The sequence below is a fragment of the Suricata suricatta genome, chromosome 6 (genome assembly GCF_006229205.1).
Source record: "Suricata suricatta isolate VVHF042 chromosome 6, meerkat_22Aug2017_6uvM2_HiC, whole genome shotgun sequence".
Taxonomy (NCBI): domain Eukaryota; kingdom Metazoa; phylum Chordata; class Mammalia; order Carnivora; family Herpestidae; genus Suricata; species Suricata suricatta.
In genome coordinates, this window is record NC_043705.1 from 36,031,362 (window position 1) to 36,051,755 (window position 20,394).

The 20,394-nt window shown below is 42.0% G+C and overlaps 1 protein-coding gene across 14 annotated transcripts in view; it reads right to left on the bottom strand.

The window, feature by feature from the left end:
- PPP2R2B (protein phosphatase 2 regulatory subunit Bbeta) overlaps positions 1-20,394 on the bottom strand; it is a 450,154-nt gene that overhangs the window by 98,300 nt on the left and 331,460 nt on the right. For all 14 annotated transcript variants that reach the window (XM_029942204.1, XM_029942209.1, XM_029942206.1 and 11 more), the window contains 2 exons: positions 3,511-3,608; positions 461-626 (listed from right to left, as the gene is read on the bottom strand). In XM_029942204.1, the coding sequence (XP_029798064.1) occupies positions 461-626; positions 3,511-3,608 (264 nt within the window). The remainder of the gene's footprint in view (positions 1-460; positions 627-3,510; positions 3,609-20,394) is intronic.

The following is a 20,394-nucleotide window of genomic DNA, read 5'->3' on the forward strand; positions in this document are numbered from 1 at the left end:
TTCTTGACCAAGAACTTGATGGTGTAAGAGAGACACAGCCATCTCCTTTACAAATCCCACATATATTCAGGGATTAATAATTTCTATTCAGTATGCCAAACTCATAGGGATGGTATGTTGAGTCTTCTGAAATCTGTTCCCAGAATAACATTTAGTGAATCTTAAGAAAGCAAGTGAGATTCTAAAAAAAACCTAAAAATAATCTGCATTAATCAAAAACTGCAGATAATGGGGCTCCCCTAATTTGGTCATAAATTTGTTATTTTTAAAAAGAATACCTGCTTTGTACTGAGGGCTTACACTGTGCCAGGCCCTCTGGTAGTCATCTTGCAAATAGTGTTTCTAGGTTTTCCAACAGCTTACGAGGTGAGAAGACAAAGAGAACCCGGGAGAGACTGAACTATGTGGTTTGCTGACTGCATCTCTGGAATCCCAAGCACACAAAGTCACCTCCACATACCGTTAGTAGACAGAAGGAAGTAGGCTGCGTTCTGCTGAGGGAGCCATCTTATTTTATTGATTTTTTCTTCTATTTCTAAACTCTTCAGGTAATCGAACTCAGGCTCATGGCTCTGGAATGTGCTGTAAACATTGTATTCACCCCTACGATGAACCTGATTTTTACTCTGTAGGGAGGGAAAGAAACAAACACACACACAAGATGAAATCACATAAGCCAACTGCAAATTCGTGAATTCCTTCCCTTTCTGGGCAGAGTCATGGGTGGGACGGGCAGGACATGTCACCGTAGAACGAGGGCAGACCCAGGGTGACAAGTTTACCTTAGTGGAGTGGCCTCCACAGCATTCAATTATGTATCCCTATTGGTCAATATCGGCACCTCCAAAATACATATATTTATAAGTTATATACATGAACTTCGGCACTAATACATGGTATACATAACATATACATAGAAATTGATGTTAAAATGGGACACAATCTAAAAATGCATATAAATAGAAATTCTGATATTTTCTCTACATGTCCTGATGGATGTCTTGGACACCCTCAGGAGTGATCTATTCCACACTGATGTCCACAGTGACATAAATCAATCCCTCATAAAGACTATAAAGCTATGGTATCTGCACGTTTCGCTGGCCTTTTAATATCTCACCAGAACCGCACAGAGTCTCTGAGAAGTAGGCATGGCAGGGAAATTGACAAAAGAAGTTCTGAGGTATTAAAATGACCTCTCTAGGTCACACTGCTTATACACAGCAGATCTGGGCATCAGATCTTTCCCTCTTCCCCCCCTTTTTTTTTTCTCATTTAGGTGACCAAACAGACATGAGCGTAGAGATGCCACATGAACCCCTGGGAAAATTTTCGGCTCAATCTCTGGCTTCCCCCCGTCCCAGTTGGACGCAGTACAAACAGGAGGAACCAGGTAGAGAATGCGAGAACGAAACTTAGAGGATTTGCAGAAGGGGGCAGGGGGCAGAGGAAGGGTGGAGAGGAGGATAAAGAGGACGTTAAAGAAAGAGAAGAAGGGTAAAAAGAAAAGGCAGGTTTTATTTTAGGGGTTTTAGGACCTTATTATCAAGAGCTTCCAGATTCAGGCTCTGGTAAACCACGCTCACAAATTCAAGTTCAGGCCTTACTGAGCATGTGTCATAAAAGCTTTACTCTTAGGATTAAGACTCCATTCAAAAAATTGTATTTCTGGATGGATATTGACCATTCAAACCAAAATCTCCATTTACTCAATTTGACGGGTGATGGTGCTAATGCCGTGTTGGATATACTTGTGAAGGCACTGAGGTTCCTACGAGCAAATTCGATAGGAGCGTGCCTCTTGAGAAGTCATGTACAGAAGTCGGTGGTGCGGGAGGGCCTGACCCGATGTTGTCATGTGGCTTTGTTTCTCAGTCTAAGCGTTTATTCCAACTTGAAGCCTCTTCACAAAGCTAGACACTCAATTGTATGTTTCTCTCCTTGACATTTATTTTTTATTGAACAAAACCACTCTCCTTTGGAAAATGTGTCCCCTTTCATTCTACCTATGAATCGGGCTTCCCAAATATTTCAGTCCATTAAAATAGGTGAAACTTACAAATAGCTAACGGAAATCATGGTGCTGATTCCCGGCAACATGCTGCCTTGGGTAATTTATGCTAAACGACTGCTCTGGTGGCTCTTTATCATCACTATGAACCTAATTGGATTTTTTTTTTTTAATTGAAGAAGGTCTGAAAATCAGTTTTAAAAGGACTTTAAATGCTGATAGCCTCCTTACTACAGAGACAGCCAGTCCACCTTAACAATAAATTTATAAGAGTGTTGATTTGCTACCATCCAAATCAGACTGTCAAGTGTGTGTATCATGTGCCAGACCAATTAGCACTAGGCAGCTCTGGAAAAGCAGGAAAAATTCCAGGTCACGAAGAGCTATTAGTTCCCACTTGCCAACCACATTTTCGTGTTTCCAGGGCCAATGGAATAGGCCGGGTGCCTGATTTAATGCTGAACACTTGAATTTATACAGAACCCCGAGGGATTAGGATGCCCTTATAGAAATTAATTGCAAATAATGTGCAATTACCAAATATATCACCTCTAAATGAGGCTTTCCTTTTTTTTTTTTTTTTTTTTTTTGAGGGGAGGTGTAACATAAATGGCTTTGAGGCACAGAGCATGCTTTAAATTGCTAGGGAAGTCTCTAGTGAAACCTTCCTCCTGCACTGGGCCTCCCCCGACTCTGAGCTGCCGAATCTCTGAGGCGGGCGGGAACAGATGGGAGAGGTCCTAGAACTCACACCTGCCAGCTAGAAGCCCAGGATCCTGCCAGGGGAGGCCCGGGAAATCAGACTGGGACATAATTTCATCCTGGCAAAACAGACGCAGACACCAAAAAACTCAATTTATATGAAATAGAGAAACAATTCCTACTGGAGCCCCAGTCTCAGGAGGAAATGGGCTTTTTGAGATTCAATTCACTGCAAGTTCGAGCTCCTCCTCGGAATGCACGCAGCACTGAGCTCCAGGGACCTCTGTGTCACCTACAGTAAAGCATATGCCACATGCGTTGCTCAGATGTCATTTTGTGGGATTTCACTCCCTTTAGTAGGGTGAGCTATCACTTTCTTCTCTCCTGACCCAAGGTCTCCTTTTCACATCTATTGGCAAAGAGCTGGATTTTTTTGGGGGCATGGGCACCTGAAATTAGGAAACTTAATTTCAATGGCTGGGGAATAAATACCACTCAAAAAGGAGTTCCCTGCTCAACAAGCACACACGGAATTTTGCAGGTCAGAATGGAAGTGAGGTCGTCTTGAATGTGCAACACCCAGGTTTGGAAAGATTAGGCCATGCCCAGAAAAGGCTCCATTATCAGGTGCTTTTATGAGCCTGAATGTGGAACTGTTGAAGTTAATGACTTTTTGGCAGTTTTTAGTTTGCTAGCAAAGCAGCAAGGTTAAGGGCGACACATGAGGATTAAGGAACAGTAGGAGGTCTCCTTTAAAAAGAGAAGAAAATGGGCATTTTGCATTCACTGCCACTTACCTCCTGCTCTCGTTGAAATATTACAACCCGACCCCCCTTGTCCCCTGTCGCTAGTAATTCTCCCGTGTGGTTGAATTCTACCGTAGAGATAATGTCAGCTGAAAAGGAGAAGACAAAGGCAATTAAAGTAACTGCACACTTACTTTGAAACGATAGATAATAGATATACTTTTCTGTGCATTTAAGGGCTCAGGGCTTTGTCTCTGCAGTGGAATTTACAAGGATTTTATGTTCTGTATTTTAAGTACCACTAGAAGTGGCATTTGAGAAAGTACATTTTCTAGGAGACCACTGCAGTGTGGTCTTCTGGAACATCTGGGGAGAACAAAAGGGAAAGGCACAAGCAGACCTTTTTGTCTGGGGCAAGAGTAAATGCGTTTCTTTAATGGCTCCTGGAAACGGCGGGGTTTATTTGGACAATTTCTACCAACCGCAGACCTTTTACTCCCCCGCCCCCCCCCCCCCCGGGGCCCTTTTGCATTTCCCTTCCTTCTACAAAGAGAAACCTCCCCAAACAGGTTTCAGTTGTGGCTACTCATATGCGGGCTGAACATCGATGAAGCTCAGACACAGAAAATGAAGGGAAGGATGGAGCATGAAGATACTAACGGGACACCAGAGGTCAGGGATTCAGGAAGGACCCCACAAATCCTCCAGCTTGCCCCACACTCCCTCCCCTTCCTGGTGAACCCCACACACCCTTCTGGAAGAGCACGGCCTTATTCCAACCCCAGCAGCAAGGTGCTGAGAAGGTGTCATGGGGTCAGAGGGCAGAGGGCAATCTGTAGTCCGTATTTCTTCGAAATGAAGAAAATACACAGGTGCCGGGAACCCCAGTCACAGATAATTGCTGAAGGAATGCCAGCCTGCCAGGTCTTTCTTCAACCCTGGGTACCCCGAGGAACACGGACAGGTAAATTACCTATGATTGGATTTATTAGGGCTATTTTTAGAAAAATGTCAGAGGTTAATTTCTCTGCAATTATTCCCCTGCAGGGCTCCAACAATTGCTACCAGGAGTGCAAATGAGTTTAAAAAAAAAAAAGAGAGAGGTAGGGGAATTATGACGATGGCCTTTGACAGAGGCACATTCTCAAGATTATGTCCATACGAGGAAAGCAAAGGAGAAACAGTGAGGTGGAAAACTAAGGCAATTACCCCTGAATAATTCAAATTTCCAATCTCACTTTAACATCATCATTTCAGGATTTTCTTTGTATGCCTGATTTATTCAGGTAAGTAGTGTAAAATTCTCCACTTTGCATGTAACTGTCCCTTTCCAGAGATGAACATGCATCTCGTGGCCATTCTTGGTGCAGGAGTAAAAATGATAAGCAAGCCCAAGCCACCGTCACATTAAAGCAGGGGACCTTTAGAAGAACAAATCATGACTTCCTGTTTTGGCCTCGTAGATGACTTGCTCCAGGGGTAGCAAATTCAAAGCCCTACAGAGCAGGAGGTATCATGGAATGAACTAAAGTAGAAAGCTTGGGTCCCTTCTTAAGGGTAACTGACTACTCAGCTTAAGCCAAGGACAGACATAAATAGCAATGTGTGTTGCTAGATATTTTGAGGTTTTTATAAGAAGCTGGAATTCTAGATTTTATGCAAAAATCTCTCAAATCATATATATTGTCAACTTTTTTTTAAAGCCATGACATTAAAAAAACCATCTTGTCTATGGGTTATGTTTTGTGAGTCACCAGTTTATGACTTTTGATCCATAGAGTCTTCAGAAAAGGCCACTCCATTCCTTATTGATGACCTCAACTAGAAATCTTAGTCCATTCACTCAGGAAGACTCCTCCAAAGGACTACTCTTAAGGAAACACAAAATAAGCTGTGTGGTTAATGAGATCTGGATGTAACTTTAGCAGCCCCGTTCTGTAACCAGTGTCCATTGAGAAGAAAGCAAGCCCAGTGAGGCTGGGAAGCTAGCACCTTGAGTGAATTATCAGACTGCTTTCCTTTGTAATAGTTTACGAACCTTAGCAAAGCACTATCATCACATAAAGAGGAGAGAAGAAGGCTGCTTGGTGTTAGTAGTTGGCTCAGAACGCCTTGGGAACATCATCGAGCACTAGGATGCACTTCTAACACTAGTTACTGCTTCTGGCTTTTCAGTGAGTGGTCAGCAGTGTGGTCACTCATGAAGTTTCCTGACTTGTGCAGAATCTAAAGCAGACGTGGCTGTTGCTTCTCACTTGAGACTTATGTCAGGTACCTTAGTATGAGGAGGCAAAGCTCTCAAACTGTTTTAGACATAATCACCTCCCAGAAGAAAAGAGTGGTGGGGAGGCCAGGCCTACAGGTTACCAGAGTCACAATTGTGTCTTTGTGGCCAACAAATGGCTTAAATTCAGTCTACACTCTTCCTCTGAGCAGCAATGTTGATAGAGACTCCAGAGTCCTAGATTGTACCCTGAGAACTTATAAGTTCTCATCTTGTAAGATGGCCCTTCCGTTTTAGTGAAGTTGGGTATTAGAAGGAAGAGTTAAATGCCTTTTCTAAGGTCAGCCTCTGGCTCAGTTTCCAAGAAAATGTTACTCCATGGGAAACGAAACTCACCCTTCCAGGGATGACATACACATTTGTCTTTTTACCCAGAATCCCCAAGAGAAAGGGAGTGAAAAATTCACTCTCCCTTTTGGAGGTACACAGGTCAAAACGAGGCAGACTCAAGCTCACATCTGAGCCACATGATCCAAGGCACTGTTACTAGAACTCCATGTTACGTGGGATCCAGGCGTGGCCCCGACTTACAAAAATGTCCTCTTTGTTTTCCAAATTATAATTATTTGTGCTGTGCCTCCCTCGAGAACCTCGAAAAAGGGTGATTGACATGACAGGATTCGGAAAATCTTCAATCCTCTTACCAAATCCTTAGCTTTATTTTAATCCTGCCAGGTAGTTGGTCTGTATATTAGGTTGTTTATATCTAGCCATTGTCTACCTCCCTTCAGAGCCTAGGCCACTGCAGCTCAGGTTAATACCTGTTTTGAACTTTCACGTTTCCCGGCTCATTTATCACTGCTAAGCCAGTAGATGTAACCAGAACACTTTACTGCTCCATCCATCTTTGCATATCTTCACCTATGACTGTTTAATGATTGATGCAAACCTCATGAATCACCCCACATTCCAGTTTCAAGATAGTGAAACTTCTGCTACAAGTACTCTTGTTTGCAACAAGCTCTTGGTAGAGGGGAAATTTCTTGATAAATTAGAAAACCCGTGCTGCTCAAGACAAAATAACTCTTCTTAGTGTAAAAATTAGCTAACAAACTTGGGACAATAACTTCATCCAAAATTATGGTCAAAAGAAATAAATTCATCGAGCAACATGACTTTCATCCTTTAAACGATGTGTGTAGATGACAACTCACTTAATCAAAGGCCAAGCTGAATCACACTGGTATAAGAAAGCTTTAAACTTGGCCATTTCCCCTCTATCCTATAGGGATGTGGATAAAGTGCGTGTTTTTGACTAAAAACAAAAAACAGAGGTCAAAAACAGTTATGGAGGTCAAATGTAGTTAACATGATTTTTTTAAAGGAAACCCTGGGAGGTATGACGTTTGCCCTGTTCCACATTTATTTGCGCTGACTTAATTTCCACAAGATGGTGGCCTCGTAACCCCATTTCTAGTTCAAGAGGCACTGCTAAGATGGCGTTTTTCTTTTTTAAAATCAATCTCTGCATCTTACAAAGGTTCCAGACCAGTAGATTCATACATAGTCTCTATTTACCTGAATAATAGAAATTGACTTGGCCATTTTATGCCTCTCATTAGGCTGTTTCTCACAGTTCCATACTGGGCTGGCGTCTACACAGCACTGTGCCTGGGCTGGGCACAATGATTAGGCGATGCACAATCCAAAGAGCAGGGTGACTGTTTAGATAAAATGATGGCTCAGTTTAGACCTGAAGAGGACCTAAACCCAAATCCTCTAGTGGGACAAGGTCTTACCGACCAGGTCAGTAGCACTGGCCTCTCTGCATCAATCACAGGGATTCAAATGAGAGGGTAATGCAATTTAGCCTTCAGAGCCCATTAAATGTTTTATCTTTCATCTAAGAAACATTTGGGAGATAATACTATAAAGTCATTTACTCTACTTATATCAGATGGCTAGTTCTGCCCAGTCAATAGTTGGCTTTCTTCCTGATGATACGCTAGGCTCTAGGCAGAGTTGTCCGTTTCTTCAGCTAGGATGGAAAACAGGTGTCACAGTGGAGGAGCATGGTGAGATACAGGTGGCTGTGGGAAAGTTTGTGCAGAGAAGGATTTGGAAGTCACTTCCAGGATGAAGTAAAGTGATTAATTGCCAATGGGTCCTGCATTGCATGGTCACGGAGAAAGGGATAGCATGTGTGTACCCTTTGTCGTCAAGGCATAGGAGCTTGTAGCTAGACTGGCAAGGACTGTGTGGTTCATTAAATAAATAGGGGATTCTTAGGCTCCCAGTGGGAATTGAAAGTACTCCCTCTGTCTATATAAGACTGTGACCTCCTTCTTGGGTTTTGGTTTGCAGCCCAAAGTCAGCCTCCATTTTATCAGATAAGGTTTTCTCTGGTGAGTTTTGATAAATGAAATAGTATGTTGGAGTATAATTTCCATTGAAATGGGGGATAAAATGAAGTCTGGTTATGGCCAAACAAAATATGCCCAAATACTGCTACTGGGATTGTGTCAAAATGGCCTGCTTCTTGAAAAAGTTTAATATAGTGTAAAATTAAAAACAACAACAACCAGGCAATAAAACAGTATGTGTGCAATGACTGTAATTTTTAAAAAGTATTTTCATTTTAAAATCTATCTTTTTTAACTGGTAAAGCAATATACACCTGCTAAAACTTCCATTAATACCAGGATGATGCTTAACATATAAAATGAAATTCCCCTTACAATCTGACTCCCTGAAAAGTAACTGTTAACTCTTATAAATACACACACACACTAATAGTCACAGGCCAGAGTCTGTCAGGGAGAGTCCAAAATGATGTTTTAGTGTAGGATGTGAATGATTTATTTTCTTATAGTCTTTTCCTAATTTTTCAGGACCTTCTGATTTTTTATGACCCTAAATACTTGAATACTTCTTGACATGTACACAATTTTAATTGATTTTCAAACTAAATACACGATTTTAGCATTTATCTCAGTGACTGTCGAGTTTTTAAAAGACCTCCTTTTTAAAATTAATTTGTATTTTCTAAAGTTTTTCAAAATATAATGTATTGTCAAAGTGGGTAACATACAGTGTGTAAAGTGTGCTCTTGGTTTTGGGTGTAGATTTTGGTGGTTCATCACTTACATACAACACCTAGTGCGCATCCCAACAAGTGCCCTCCTCAGTGCCCATCATCCATTTTCCCCTCTCCCTCACCCCCCATCAACCCTCAGTTTGTTCTCAGTATTTAAGAGTCTCTTAGATTTGCCTCCCTTTCTGTTTGTAACAACATTTCCTCCCCTTCCTTTCCCCCATGGTCTTCCGTTAAGTTTCTCAAGATCCACATATAAGTGAAAAGCCATGATATGTCTTTCTCTGACTGACTTATTTCACTTAGCATAATACCCTCCAATCCCATCCATGTTGCTTCAAATGGCATGATTCCATTCCTTCTCATTGAAAAGATTTCTTTTTAAATTTACATAGAGTAAAATTCACTTTTTGTGCCTTACAGCTTGATGGGTTTGGGTCAATGCACTTAGATGTGTATCCATTACCACCACCATGATAAAGAACAGTGTCATCCTGCCCCACCAGTTCCTTCATATTGTGCCTTTGCAGTGAAAATTATGGGAATAAATGAAACTGACAAGTATTTAAGACCTTCCAAATATTAAAAATGCTATGCAAATACAGAGGCTTAGTAACTACTGGTCTCTAAAGGTACGGCTCAACTGAGAGCCAATGATGAATTCAAAGATTTTATTTAATTGTACTGTTTAGATAATATCACTATTTACTGTTTTTAGGGTGGAGGGAGACTAAATTCATCAACATGCCTTTGTTAGCCTGTATCACGCACTAGGTTTATGCATGACGTTCTCAGCCCTTGGACTCAACGTTTCCTTGGCAATGCAATGGGACTATGGGTTTTTAGTTCAGGAGAGCCTTAGCTTCTTAACTTGGTACTACTTCTTACATTCTTGGCACTCAGAGACAGAGACAGAAGTAGTAAGTATAAAGTTCTGAGTAGTGGTCACAAGTGAGTCTAACTTTGCTCATCAGTTTTGCTTATTGGCAAGAGCTGCCTAGTGAGAAGGATTCTGAGGTCATGGCTGGGCTTGGTGGGAGAGCGTTGAGATCACCTGGCTAGGTCTGGCATGGGTGTGGGAACACCCATTACACATGTCACATGCTTGCTGTCCTGATCTTCTGTGTATCACAGTTTCTGACCGATCCAGAATGGATTCTTTTGTTGCCGATCAGTGTCTGCTATTTAGATACTGAATCCTTTTCCTTTCATTTGGATATAATTAATTCTGTGCACATTGGTTTTAACTTCAATCTGGTGCTGGTATTTCTCCTATGTGAAAGAGAGCAGGTAGCGGGGCCCACCAGTCCCAATTACCAAGATCTTATCATGACTGCTGCTTCCGATGTGAATGCTGACATGGTGCTGGAAAGCGGGCCTTGGTTAGATGTCAGCCTGCCCATGCAGACCAAGCTCATTATGGCAGGTGATGTGTTGTGGCAGACACTCTTGGTAGCTACTCCTACCCAGTCCCTTTCTTCCTTGACTGCCCCCTGGTACAGAGGCTGCAAAATCCTTCCCAACCTCCCTTGTGTCTACAGGTGGCCACGTGTCTGAAAAATGGCCGTGAGGCCGGCAGGAAAGTCTGCTGGGGGGGCCAGGAGGCAGTGATTCTGTGGAAAGTTTTCCTCCCTGAATAAAAGGAGGGAAGCAAGTGAGGAGCGGCCTTCTGGCTATGCTGACGTACTTCTTATGTCCTATTGCCTTTGGATGTGAGCTTATGTGGTTATGATACGTGAAGCTGTGGCAGCCATATATGACCATGAGGTGACAAGCCAAGAGGTTGAATATGACAGATGGAAGAAAGGGACAACGTCCTTGGTGACATCCCTGAACTGCAAAAACCTACCTCAGGAAAAGCCTATGTCTGAACGTGTTAAACAGCAGATACCAAAGTGGTTTAAGTGACTTTTAGAAAGATTTTCTGTTACTTGTAACTCAGTACTTACTAATAGACATGTCTTTGCACCTGTTTCCCTCACAGCACTGTGCACAGGGCCAGACTATTAACACACATAGAATTGGAAAAAAGTGGTTCTTTGTCTTGCAACCTGTATGCACTGACTCTCGCACACACATTTTTATTTAACTTTATCATATGACCGATTTTCCTTTATAATTGCTTAGTTCCCAGTACTGAGATGGCTTGTTTTTCTCCCTTCCCTCGTGTGCAAATGGAACATTACTCTTCACCCATTCAAATTTGAAAGCAGGTTATTGGGATAGAAGCGGCCCTCCATCCCCAATTTATCATGGTGATGATCATAAAATTATGATTTCAAAGGGACTGAGCCACACTCTCCTTAGAAGTCAAGTTCTCCTGTGAAGTCTAGGGAGCCCCCCATGCTTGCTGAGCTGTGAAAATCCAGATGGTGGAAAGCAGGTGAGTAATGAATGCCAGGCTGTTTCCATTAAAATGCACACACTGACAGAATCCCCAGCACTAGCCAGGTCTGAGATAACCCAGGACAGGTGGGTTGAAACAAGTTCCTACCACACAGAGGCCGAGAAGAAAGAATGTTCCTGTAGTCAGGACCAAACTTGCCCAAAGGACAAAGTGGTTTTAAAAATTCTAAGTCCTCCAAATATAGAAACATCCAGTGGGAAATTGGTAGCAGTCCAGACTTGCCTACAAGCCTGCATGGTTTTATAGTGGGATCTGCTGTCAAGGTATCTACCATCTGTCACCCATTCTTTCAGAAAGCAGAGGAGTAGTTAACTGCTCAGGCAAACTCTGTCAATCATTCAGGTCTATTATCTACACAACATGGGTCATCTAGCACAGATCCCAGAGTCAGTGGGACTCTGGGTCCAAAATGAGAAAGCTCAGAGTATCTGGGGGCAGGCATTGTGTCACCCAAACACACATAATGTGGAGTCTGTGGCATGTCTTCGGTCAAAAATTTTGCTGTGCCAGAGGCTCTGATGTCAGAAAGATATAGCACCTGCCTTGGGGGAGCTGAACTTGCCAGGTTTGTGTGTTGGTTTTAATAGCATTTATTTAGGGAAGCCTTGAATGACTTCTCCCAAAACCCAAGCAGCCTCCATTTACTATGCAGCTACACGGGCCACCATTCTTCTCCTTCATAGCAGTCCTCACCACTTACGTTAGCAAGTACAGTGGTAATGGAAGCATTTTAAATGCCTTTCTTAATCTCTGAATTGAAAACTCCATAAGGAACTTGTGCATCACCGAACCTTCAGTGCCAAGCTTCGTGTCTCAATATGTAATAGATGCATCTTAATTTTTTTCTTTAATTGGTCACTGAAGGAGAGCTAAAGAGAATCAACACCAAAGTGGACCATCACACAGAGAATAACTCGGAACAAAGCATTAATCAACAAAACATATATGCTGGATGAAGGTTAGAAATGTATTTTTATGATTTTAGAACCACATACATTGATCAGTAAAGAACAGGTTTTATTCCAAAAGCCTTTTTCATACTGGCAGGCATTCGAGGGTCCTATGAATCATAGGAAGAGAAAAGAGCCAATGGGTTGGGGAAGAGAAGGTACTGAGAGAGGGCATGGAGGAAGCAATCACATGACCCAAAGCAGATTTGGAGCAAAGAGATCTTAAATACCAGGAATCTATTTACTGACCAACCACTTACTACGTGCACGTCACTGGGCTGGGTGCCACGGATATGCTATAAACACAACACACCTGGTCCTTCACTTCAAGAAGTGTTCAACCTAGAGGATTAGAAGCAGTGGTAAATGGGAAGACAGTTAAAAAAAATGTTGGAGAAGAGGTTGTTTAAACACCCTATAGTAGAAGACTTTGGGCCAGAGAGTGAGAACCCTAGTTCTAGTCTAGAAGGCAAAAGAAAATCACTCTGGGAACTTAAGGTAACTCACATGTCATCCATCTGCCTGCATTCAGGAAATCTCCTATAATTTCTCTAAAGGGAAAATTGAATAATAAATATAATATGTATGCTAAATTCTACATCAGAATGAAAGAAGAATGTAGCAGGACAAGATTTGGATTTTTCTCCCTAAAACATGAAGTTTCTATGTCAAATACAATTAAGATGCTGCTAACAATTTACAAGGTATTACAGAATGATGGTTTTTCAATGGTTTTAGCAAAGAAAATGGAAAGTATTAGAAGCAAATGTGCCATTTACAATTCTATGAATCAATATTTCTCTTTGTCTCTTTTCCTCTCTCTCTCTCCGCTTCGCTTCTCTCCCTCCTGTCCTCTCTTTCTCTCTGGCTAGTAGTTGTGGTGTTTCTAAGATTATAAAAATATATGACTCCCGGGGCGCCTGGCTGGTTCAGTCAGTGGCGCATGCCACTCTTGATTTCAGGGTTGTAAGCTGGAGCCCCACGATGGGTGTAGAGACTACTTAAAAACGAAATCTTTAAAAAAATATATTAATCTCTTTTGGATACATTTCTATTTTAAAACACTGAATATAATACATCATACACAGTAGGTAAATAGTAAAAGATAGCAGAAATAAATGAGTGTTGATTTCCATCACTAGCATGACCCAAATTTTAATATTCATCAGGCAAAGGCACGACAGTACATCCTGACTGCTTTTTTAAATAACCATTGGAAATTGAATATTTAAAAAAATCCATTATATTTGATTTCACGTTCACATGGCAGCTTAGATATCAACTATAAAAGGTAGAAAAAGCAGGAAATACTAAATGTTGATAGATTTCTTCATGGTTCATTTATGCACTCAAAAAATACTCAATGACCACATATATTATGCGTCAAACACTACTCTACATATTAAGTATACATCAATTAATAAAACAAGTTAAATATCTGTCTTTATGGAACTTTTATTCTACTTGTGGAGAAAAGTAATAATCAATGAGCATAATAAATTACATCATATGTAATGTACTCTGGGAAAGAAACATAACTGAGAAAGGGAGATTAAGTGTTCAAGGGGCACCTGGTCACATAGTCGGATAAGCATCTGATTCCTGATTTTGACTCAGGTCATGATTTCATTGTTACGGGATTGAGCCCTGGGTTGGGCTCTCCACTAAGCTGTGGAGCCTGCTTAAGATTCTCCCTCTCTCCCTTTGTCCCTGTGCACTCTTTCTCTCCCTCAAAAACAACAAAACATTGGGGCACCTGGGTGGCTCAGTCAGTTGAACGTCTGACTTTGGCTCAGGTCTTGATCTCACAGATTGTGGGTTCGAGCCCTCCATTGGGCTCTGTGCTGACAGCTAGCTCAGAGTCTGAAGCCTGCTTCAGATTCTGTACCTCTCTCTCTGATCCTCCCCTGCTTGCACTGTCTCTGTCTCTCAAAAATATAAATAAATAAATAAATGAATAAATAAATAAATAAATATAATAAAAAACAAAAACCAAAAAAACCCCCAAAACAAAAAACAAACCCCAAAAAACAAAACAAAAACAAAACCAAACACCACAAACTGAGTTCTGGAGGTAGGTGAGAGGCTTGGATTTTAAATAAGGTGATTGTGATAGGTCTCACTGAGCAGACCTGAAAGAGGTAAGGGCGATCACTCCATGGTTTCTGAAGGAACAGTGCTCCAGACAGGGAGCAGACAGTGAGAAGGCCCTGAGAGAGAAGCAGGCCTGTGGCAGCAGATCTGTGTCGTTGGAGCAGTGCAAACAAGGAAAAAATGAGGTATTCAGTGTTTGCAGACCATAGCAGGCACTTTGGTTTTTACTAAAAGTGAAACGGGTACAACTATGTGAATATTTAATACCAATGAACTGTACACCTAAAGATGGTTAAGATGGTAGACTTTGTTAGGTTCACTTTACTAAACACAGTTTTTTAAAAAGTGAGGAGAGGCACCTGGGTGGCTCAGTTGGTTAAGGGTCCAACTTTGGCTCAGGTCATGATCTCATGGTTTGTGAGTTCAAGTCCTGCATTGAGCTCTCTGCTGGCAGCACAGCTTCAGATCCTGCCTCCCTCTCTCTCTGCCCCTCCACTGCTTATGCATTCTCTCCCTCTGAAAATAAGTACATATTTTTTAAAAAGTGAGGAAAAAATGAAATGGAAGGCTGCTGGACGGTACTGGACAGAGGAGTGAGATAGTCTGATGTGTTCCAAGTACCAATCTGTCTGTAGAGCTGGGAACAGACTGTGGAGGGCTGAAGCAGGATCATCAGGAAGACTATCAAGACAATCCAGGTGAGAGAGGAGGGTGGCTCTGACCAGGGCCCTGGCAGTCAAGGTGGAGAGCCGTAGTCAGATTCTGGATGCATACTGAGTCGACCTGACAGGAAGTGCAGATGGACTGGTTCCGGTATATGAAAGAGGATTCAAGGATGATTCCAAGGTTTCTGCCCTCAGCACCCGGCATGATGAAGCCATCATCACTGAGATGGGAAGTTTGTGATGCAGGCATTTTTGGGGAAGGCCAGACACTCAGTTTCAAGCATGTAGAGTATGAAGGATTTACAAGTAGAGATACTGAGGAGATAACTGGAAAGAAGGGGTTAGAGTTCAGGAGGGGGTGGGAGTTGGGGATGTAAACTTGGGAGGTATTACCATTTCAGATGATATTTAAAGCTAGAGGTTCAGATGAGAATTCAGGGAAAGAGTGTATTAAAAGAGAGGAAGACTGTGGGCTGAACTTTGGGATGCTCCAACATCAAAAGTCTGAGAGAAGAGGAGGAATCAGGAAAAGAGAGGAGGAGGAGGAGCTGGTAAGATAGCAGGACAATCAAGAAAGCTGAGGGTCTGAATGCCAGAGACGAGCAGAGGAGAGCGGTCAGTCACCAAACACTGCTGATAGGTGGCCTTTGGATTTGAACCATGGAGGTCACTTTTGACCTTGGCAACTGTGGATTCTGGAGATCAGTGGCAGTGGGTTTGGTGAAACCATGGATTAGCCTTCAGAGCAAATGGGAGAAAGTCACTATGGAGTTTTGTGAGAAGGTAGCAAAGACACGAGGTAGAAGATAGTACGGGAAGTCAGGTCAACAGAGCATTTTTGTATCAGAGAAACAACAGCATGTGTATTTGCTGATGAGAAAGATCAAGAGCCGGGGAAAGCTGAGCAATGAAGAAGGAAGACGGTAGAACACAACGAACAGATAAATGAATGCATGAATAAACAAGACAGTAACTGGCCCACCACTGACAGGTGAAGTAAAATCTGTCCAGGTACAATTCCTACCCACAGTCAAAGGATGGCTAGGAAGAAACATGCTGTACAAACTCTATCTTCATATAAGGTTTAACAGGATTCTCCAAACATTTCGTATGGCAAGTATTTCTCCCATAAATCAACATGTCAGATGTCCATGCAATCACCATGAATGGAAAACAAACCTCTTGCTTTTTTGTTTCTTCTTCCTTCCTCCTCTCTTTTCTCCTTTTTTCTTCTTTCCTTCCCTTTCTATTTTTTCTCTTTCCATCCTCCCTCCTTCCTTGTTCTTCTGAAGCTGGCTACAGAAAGGACTCATTCCTTCTACTAGTATGCAGCTCTGCATCCATTGCCTCCTATCTGCCTACCCAGTGGAAGGCTAGTTACCTGTATACACTTTAAAACGCTAACTCTACTACAAAATCAGTCTCACATGGGTAGCCTGACCTCCTCATGGCCTTTCTTGGGTAACTTTCACCATGGTACCTAATATTGCATAGAAAGAAACAAGTCTGTCAGAGGAGAAAGAACAAAACCCACATTCTCATCTTGCCCTGTGGAAGATTTATAGACACTTTGCAAATAGCCAGACCCAGGTGACGGTGCCAGGAAGTTTCCAAGTGATTTGTAGATCTCCCTGCCAGGAAGTCAGTCTTTAATGGAAAACTCTTCTAGCTGAACATTCCTTTAGTACAGTGTGACTATAGGGAGGAGATCGCAACTGTCATGCAAAAGATTGGCTGAAATTAACTAGCTATTAGCCTGGTATCAAGATATTTCAGCCTCAGGAAAATACCAGTATCGAAACTTTGCTTTGAAATGACTGAGCTGGCCCTACTGCATGCCAGGCATAGTACTTGACTCTTGACCTAAACTCTCCTCCTCAGTGTGTATTATCAGGCTCCTTTATTTAACACCTACTTTGGCCATGATTTGTACTTTGTGTTTTATATTATCTTTGTCACCCAAACTCCATGATTTCAGTTTCTTTTTCCATTTTTCAGATGGGGACACGGTGGCTCAGAGAACTGTCCATGTTTGGAAAGCTAATAGGGGTTCTGGGAGCAGCACCTAGGTGTAGTTCCAGAGCTGATGTTCATGACCCGCCCCTTGCATCCCACTTCGTTTCCTTTGGCCTTTTGTTATTTTTGTTATTTCTTGTCTCCACTCCCTGTTGTCTGTCATTTATTTTTTCCTAGTCCTTTCTTCATCTTTTCCTCACAGTTGTTTTTTTTTTTTTTTTTTTTTTAACATGGCAGAGTGGATCTTCTGGGCTCAGGCTTAACTTTTCCATCATTTTCTGCACTCCTTGTCACCCACCTGGCATGTTAGCAAAGTTTAACATGTAAGCAAATGCATGTAAGCAAATGCAGTGTGTGCTGACCAACTGTGAAGCAATTTAATTTTTCCTAAGACATTCTTTCCATTACTTGTGTCTGCTGACATGGATGCCCCTTGAAGCAAGATCTTACTATTTTAGTCTAGACACCCACCCTAGGGACAGGCACTTAGGAGGTTTGCACAAAATATCTACTCCCTGGCTGAATGAAACACTGAACACACGTGTCCTTCAAGGCCAACTCAAGGGCCACTTTCTCCATGAAGTCTTTCATGAGCTCCCCTGATTGGAACACGATCCTTTCTTTCTCACGATGCCACATGCTACTTATGGAGTTACATAACTGAGAATGTACTTGCTCTATTTTCCATACTGAAAAATATTTCATTAATGGCAGAGTTCCTATTTACTCATCTTTGGCTCTACCCATAAATTCCACATAAAACTTCAAGATGCTTAAGTTAGCATTTTTGTATTGGGAATGACTCATGTTGGATTACAGTACAAATGTTAATAGAATGCTTGAGTGTACTGTGGTGTGTGTGTGTGTGTGTGTGTGTGTGTGTGTGTGTGTGTGTGAGAGAGAGAGAGAGAGAGAGAGAGAGAGAGAGAGAGAGAGAGAGAGAGAGAGAGAGAGAGAGATGTATCTTTAGGTGATAAGTTCCCTGAAGACAGACTCATATTTCTTTCTTTGAGTAAATCTTTATCAGTATCTAAGATCTCACAGCATAGGTGACATAAATAATCCACACTTGGAGGTTTCATATTCTCATGGAGACAACCAATTGTTGGCCTGTATAAGGCATATCACAGTCCTCCTCTAAAATGAGACTCACACATGCTCCATTTCTGCCTCCAGCTTATTATTATTTTTTAAATGGTTGAGAACCATAGGTTCCTGACCTGGGACATCTTTGAAATAAAATCAGTGCTTGAGAAATCAAGTGCCAAGCTTTTTCTCAGAAGCACTTCCTCTAAGCACAGCAGATGGGAGAGGAGTGGAAATAGGAACCTATTACCATGTCTTTTAAGTAAACTCTACTTTTGGGGACAGTTCAAATACTGATTCCAACAACCTAAGTTACTGCCTTTGGAGACTATGGGAAACCTTAGGGCTCGAAAAAGCCAGTAATGATTAACTGCAGTAGCAAAATTTCTTTCTATCCAACACACACCACAGCAGGTTCTTAGGCATGATTGTGATGCATTGATTATCTCCTGCCAAGTGCATGGGAAGAAATTAAATGTCAATATTTTATCAGGTCATAGAAGAAATACAATGATAAAACACTCAAGATATAGACTTAACACTGGTCACAGTCTCAGATACACTGCTTGCTTCTTCAACTGAAATTAAATCAACAGCAAAATGAACCAGAAGCCATTTTAAGGAAACCTTTGGAGAATACCACCTTTTGGTCATTTATCACTAAGGAAATACTGGGAACTGGCCTTTTCCTATCACTCAAACCTCGCATTAAATCATCTCCCTATGTTCTAGCCCCACTACCTGACCTTCAGGACCTCGTAAATGCCATGCCTCTTCCCACTCTGGGTCTGTAAACGTGCTGCTGTCTCTGCCTACACTACTCACCCTCCTCCCTTTTCCTTGGCTAACACATATGAATTGTTTTTAATTTTTTTAATAAAGAAAATTTTTAGAGAGAAGTGTTAGTGGGGCAGAGGAGCAAAGATGGGGGGAGAGGGGGGGAGGGAGAGGGAGAGGGAGAGAGACAGAGAGAGACAGAGACAGAGACAGAGAGAGAGATAGAGAATGAATGAATGAATGAATATCTTAGGCTCCATGCTCATCACAGAACCCCATGAGCTTGATCCCACGACTCTGGGATCACGACCTGAGGCAAAGTCAAGAGTCAAATGCTCAGCTAGGCTGAGCCTCCCAGATGCCCCTCACACCTTTTAATTTTTTTTAAGTTGCAGCTTAACCAGCACATCCTGAGACAGACCTTTCCTGACAGCTGATGTTCTAGTCACCCTACACTGCTCTGTACCACCCTATTCTTTCCCTCCAAAGTGTCCATCAGAATTCCTCATTATTTATTTGTTCAGTGTTTATTGTTAATGTCTGTCTCTGCTATAAGACTATCAAGTTCACCAGGGCAGGGATCACAACTGATTTTTTCACCTGGCTATTCCTGGCCTGCAGCCCCATATTTGACACACAATAGATGTTCTTTACAGGTATGGTTTTCTAAAACATTTATTAACAGTTATTAGCTGATCACTAGTTTTGTATTGTCTAATATTGTTCTTGCGTGCACACACACACCATAGACACATTTGGTTTTCAGTCAAACTGAGTGTAGCAGACCTATACACTTATGAACATTTAAAAACCAATGAAATGTCCCTCATTCTCCTTAAAGAGCTACATTTGCTTTAGTCTCCTAAGCTAATCAAACGTATGAAAGCTCATGCGTTGTAAAATGTATACACGCCCTTCTGATTCTTCACTTCTAGCCCTTGTCTAAACCAGTCTCCACCCTGTTCAATTTTCAGGAAGAAAGAGAACAGAGCACTAGAGCCTGGGTGGGAAGATCTTTATATGCCAAAAAGTCTGACCGAGTGAACTATTTCAGTCAAACACGCAGTTTGAATTGGATTGCCCGATCGCTGAGAAGGGCTTTCTGGATTAGACAGTTCATTAGTGGCTCAGCCAGTTTCTAGGACCTGTCGGTCTTCGCTCTGTGTGCCTGGCATTAGTAAAGTGACAGAGTGAAGACTGCTTGAGAGACAGGTGCCAGTGAGTCACACGGAATAAGGGGTGAAACAGCAGCTACCCAGAGGCACCAACCACACCCTTAGGCTCAGGATCCCGAAAGTGTACACAGCTAAAAATGAGGCTTGGTGTCAGTGGAAAACTATTTGCTGAGCACCTTCTATGTGTCTAATCTGGGGCGATTTTGTGAGAAGTGATTCTAGGAGGTAGTCAACAGGTGCCTTCCAGCCCCTGTTTCAATCCCAGCTTCACTACTCGGTAGTGCTAGCTAATTTTGGGTATAACTCTTAAGGTCTTTCTCCACACCACTTACTTAATCTGCAACTTGGGAGTAGTATTATATGGGGGATGAAATGAGTAAATTTATGCAGGGCACTTAGAATGGTGTTGGAAACACATAAGCACTAAAGAAGAATTAGAATGATACC